Source organism: Drosophila simulans, chromosome 2L, assembly GCF_016746395.2.
Source record: "Drosophila simulans strain w501 chromosome 2L, Prin_Dsim_3.1, whole genome shotgun sequence".
NCBI classification, from domain to species: Eukaryota; Metazoa; Arthropoda; class Insecta; order Diptera; family Drosophilidae; genus Drosophila; species Drosophila simulans.
In genome coordinates, this window is record NC_052520.2 from 1471022 (window position 1) to 1474746 (window position 3725).

At 42.4% G+C, this 3725-nt stretch overlaps 1 protein-coding gene across 1 annotated transcript; it reads left to right on the forward strand.

The window, feature by feature from the left end:
• The first annotated feature begins 2802 nt into the window (after positions 1-2802).
• On the forward strand, positions 2803-3404 carry LOC27207851. Its single transcript, XM_016183495.3, has one exon. It carries the CDS (start codon positions 2873-2875, stop codon positions 3365-3367), a length of 495 nt encoding a protein of 164 aa, XP_016023019.1. The 5' UTR covers positions 2803-2872; the 3' UTR covers positions 3368-3404.
• The last annotated feature ends 321 nt before the right edge of the window (positions 3405-3725 follow it).

Genomic DNA, 3725 nt, shown 5'->3' on the forward strand with positions numbered 1-3725 from the left:
CACGCACACAACAATAAAATTTATAGCATACCGTGTATTAAACGGCACGCGGCTCATTCCCGGAACACATGTTGCATCTCTCCATTCAGCCATCTCATGTTTGCAGGGGGCACCAAAAGCAGGGCGCACAGTGGGTTGAAATCATATGAAAAGGGAGTGCCACATAGTTGATATACTAATGTATCTTTCGAGCTATAATCGCTAGATATACTCGATTCAATCTAAAACTGCTAGATTGAGATGATAAGGAGGATTATTCAAAGTAGACCCACCTTCAAATCCCCATCCACATCCAATATGCCAACGCCAACCTGCCATTAAGGATAATGACTGTTTTGGCTTGTAGCTCATACAACACCACATAGCTGAATTGCTGCAATCTCGACTCTTTTTCAGCATGTGAACTAATTAATTGCCTGTTAGTCGGGGGACACTGTAACGAGGAGCCTTGTATGGCGACATGTAGCGGGCTTTGTTTACTTCATAATTTGTTTTTGCGTTGTTGTATTCATCTTTTCAGTGTTCAGTTTTTCGACCGCAGAAAAACCTTTCGTTTTTATTTTCCAGCTTATTTTTTGTCTTTTAGTTGGCACCGCTCGTTTTACGAGCCTATCTGCCAGATTGTTTGGGTCACATTTTATTTTTGCTATTCTTCTTCCGCCGGCATCGCCTGTCATTTCCACCAACCAACTGCACTGGAGGAAAAATAAACACTGTTTTTGCTCCGCCTCGGCTGGGCAATTAAACTGCAGTTTGGTTGTTAAACATTTATGCCGTGCTCTCGACTCTTTGACTTGACTTGAGTTGGCTTTCGGGCTGAGTGATTTGTAGCTACATAGGTGTAGGGGCGGACTGCGGTGTGGGGGCGTGGCCGGGAGAAGAATGCCACAACTTTGTTGTTCGGACAACCGGCCAGTGATCAAGTTGTCAAACATTTTTACCCCCGCCAATTTGCACGGCACTCCAAAGATTGAAAATTGCATGTACCAATTCCATTCGCATTGTTTGCGAATATCCTTCGGCTTCTGAGGGGGTGGAAAATCAGGATACGTGGCCAGAGACAGCTGGCCACCATAGCGGACATCCGGCTAATGCGATCCCGTTCCATTTCTGGTTCCGGTCCTCACGCTTGCGCACCACTTTTGCAACATTTTCGCTCGAGTGGCGCGATGCCTCAAAAGTGTTCCCAAAGTGAACTGCAGTCGCATGTCCAGAGCCCCTATTTCACATGGATTACACGAAATAATGGCGCATAAATCCGGCAACGGCAATGCAATTCAATGGCCACTGATTGCCGGCTTTCCACATTTTCGCTGGCCAAGGGTCCTCGGGAAAAGTGCCCGCTGGGAGGAGGGGGAAATGGGGGTGGAAATCGAGTGGCCAGGGGATGACAATGACAATGGAGTGCCGCATAGGTGATCATGGATGCGTAATTGTTTATTGGTTTTGCGTTAAGAATTTGTTTTGAAGAAAATCTGATTGATTTCACCAATAAGGGTTGGGGTAGATACCTTGAAAAATCAGGGTGAAAAAGGTGGCTGCACATTTATGTTGCAATTGTTTCCAGTTGCTATTACTAATTGAAAATATTTCTACCGTTAACGTTATGCCTTTAACCGAATCCGTACAAAGTCTAAAGTATAAATCATAGAAAAGCATAAGTTTGCCGACTGAGTGGCACTGCAGCAGGCTAATTTGTGAATTTAATTTGGTTTATTGCCGCATAGACAGTGCAGGATGCCAAATAAAAAAGCTGAAGCTGAAAAGCCGGGAAAACTGCGGAAAGCAGCCGCAGACAGGCGAAAGGATTTGCGAGACTGTGGCGTTTTTTCGCTTGCCAGGAAAATGCTGCAGCTGCTTTGAAGAGCCGCCAAACCCAGTGTCGAACCCTCCGTTCCCCGGACTTCTCCCCTTCGAGCATGGGACACTTTCCACTGAAATTCAAGAGGTTGCCGCATGTTGCAGAAAATGTCGCAGAAATAAAGCCAAGGTCGCGTGTGGCACGTGATGGGAAAACTGAGCGCACACGTCGATCGGATCACAACATAATCCGGCCCAGAACCAAGGTTATCACTTTGGTAAATATCTAGTACGCTCCCTCTCGGCTCGAATATCAATCAATTGGCTGGCAGTGACATTCGAGTCCCGGTGTCGGGCTCTAATCACCCGAAAGATTCTCAACACATTTTGCAAATTGCCTCCAGTTCTCGAGTTGTGGGAATCGAACAAAGGACGGAATTCATCCGGAGGGTTACTTAAAGTGCGGGCCTCGAAATCGAAATCGGAATGGGGAAATATTACAATTTCACTCTCTATTATTCTTTGTTCTGCGCCCAGACTTGTGAAGGTTATCAGGCTGCGAGATAAGCAACTGCACTTTGAAATAATAAAAAAAGAAAATTAAACCTCATATTCTTTCGAAATGCTTAGCGGCTCATGTTTCAACTTTCGGGGTACATCTAGCATCAAATTCCAATTGAAATGAACCATTAAAAACCCGAGGCAAAATTGAAGTATAAACAAAGAGTGATTAATGCTGATAAGCAACTAAGGTTGCCTATCATTTGGGAAATGACTGAAGAGCTCCATATAAATTATTACAGCTTACATATGGTAGATAGGCAAATGCTAAAGATGTTTACAATTTCTTGACAACTGAACCCGCCAATCCCCTGGAAATTAAGTCACACAACTTATAATTAGATCTTATAATCATTTCATTTACATATGTGTAGTCAATAGTCAATAGTCCACATTGATTGTGAAGAACATTGAGCAGTGCAAAAATTAAGTAAAGATTGCGTACGATTTAGTTCAGTTCGAAGAGCCGTAAACAACAGATCAATTCTGATTTCAGCGCAAAATCATAATAATGAGGAAATATATAGAACTTTTCGCTTTTTTGTTAATTCTAAAAACGAGTTTGTGTTCCAATGAAAGACTGGAAAGTATTATCGATGGTTATGGTCAACTGATTGAATCGAAGGAACAGGAACTGTTATTGCTGGAGTCGCAGATCAACGATTTGTTAAAGAAGTTGGATGAAATTAAGATCAATAGTGGGAATATCTTGGAGTTGGACCAACTAAGAAAAAGTCTAATAGAAAAAGACGAAAAACTCAAGGTCTGTGAGAGCAACTTCAAGAATCAACAGAGCTCCCCAGGATTCTGGAACACAATGAAGGAAGTCATAAAGCCAAAACTAGAGGAAAAACTAAAATCAATGTGTACAAAAACTGTGGAAGACAATGCAAATTCTATAGGTGCCAAAAGTGTGGAATCCAATGAAACCAGCACATGGGATAGCATTATGAATAATTGGAAAGATATTCCCCGCCAGATAATCGTTTATTTTTCAGAGAACTGATACGTATTTAAATAAAAGACCACACTCAAATACTCTATTCCTTATTTATGAATTTTATTTAATTGATCCCAAATAATATTTAAATAATGGAACACCTACCTACCAGTTGATGAATTGACCGATTTCCCTGCCGAAGAGCAAGACAAACGATTGCTTATCTAATGTCCGGCTGGTTTATGGACCGAATCGCATCATCGTAAACGTTATTTCCAGATTTCGACCAGCAGCAATCAAAACAAAGCCATCCGAGAGCCAAACGAGAAGATGCCCATATATCGTCTAAAGGAACGGGCGGTCGCAGTTCTATGCAATTAGAGACAGCGCCCTGATAGATAAAAACCGGAGGAAAAGTCCCAGA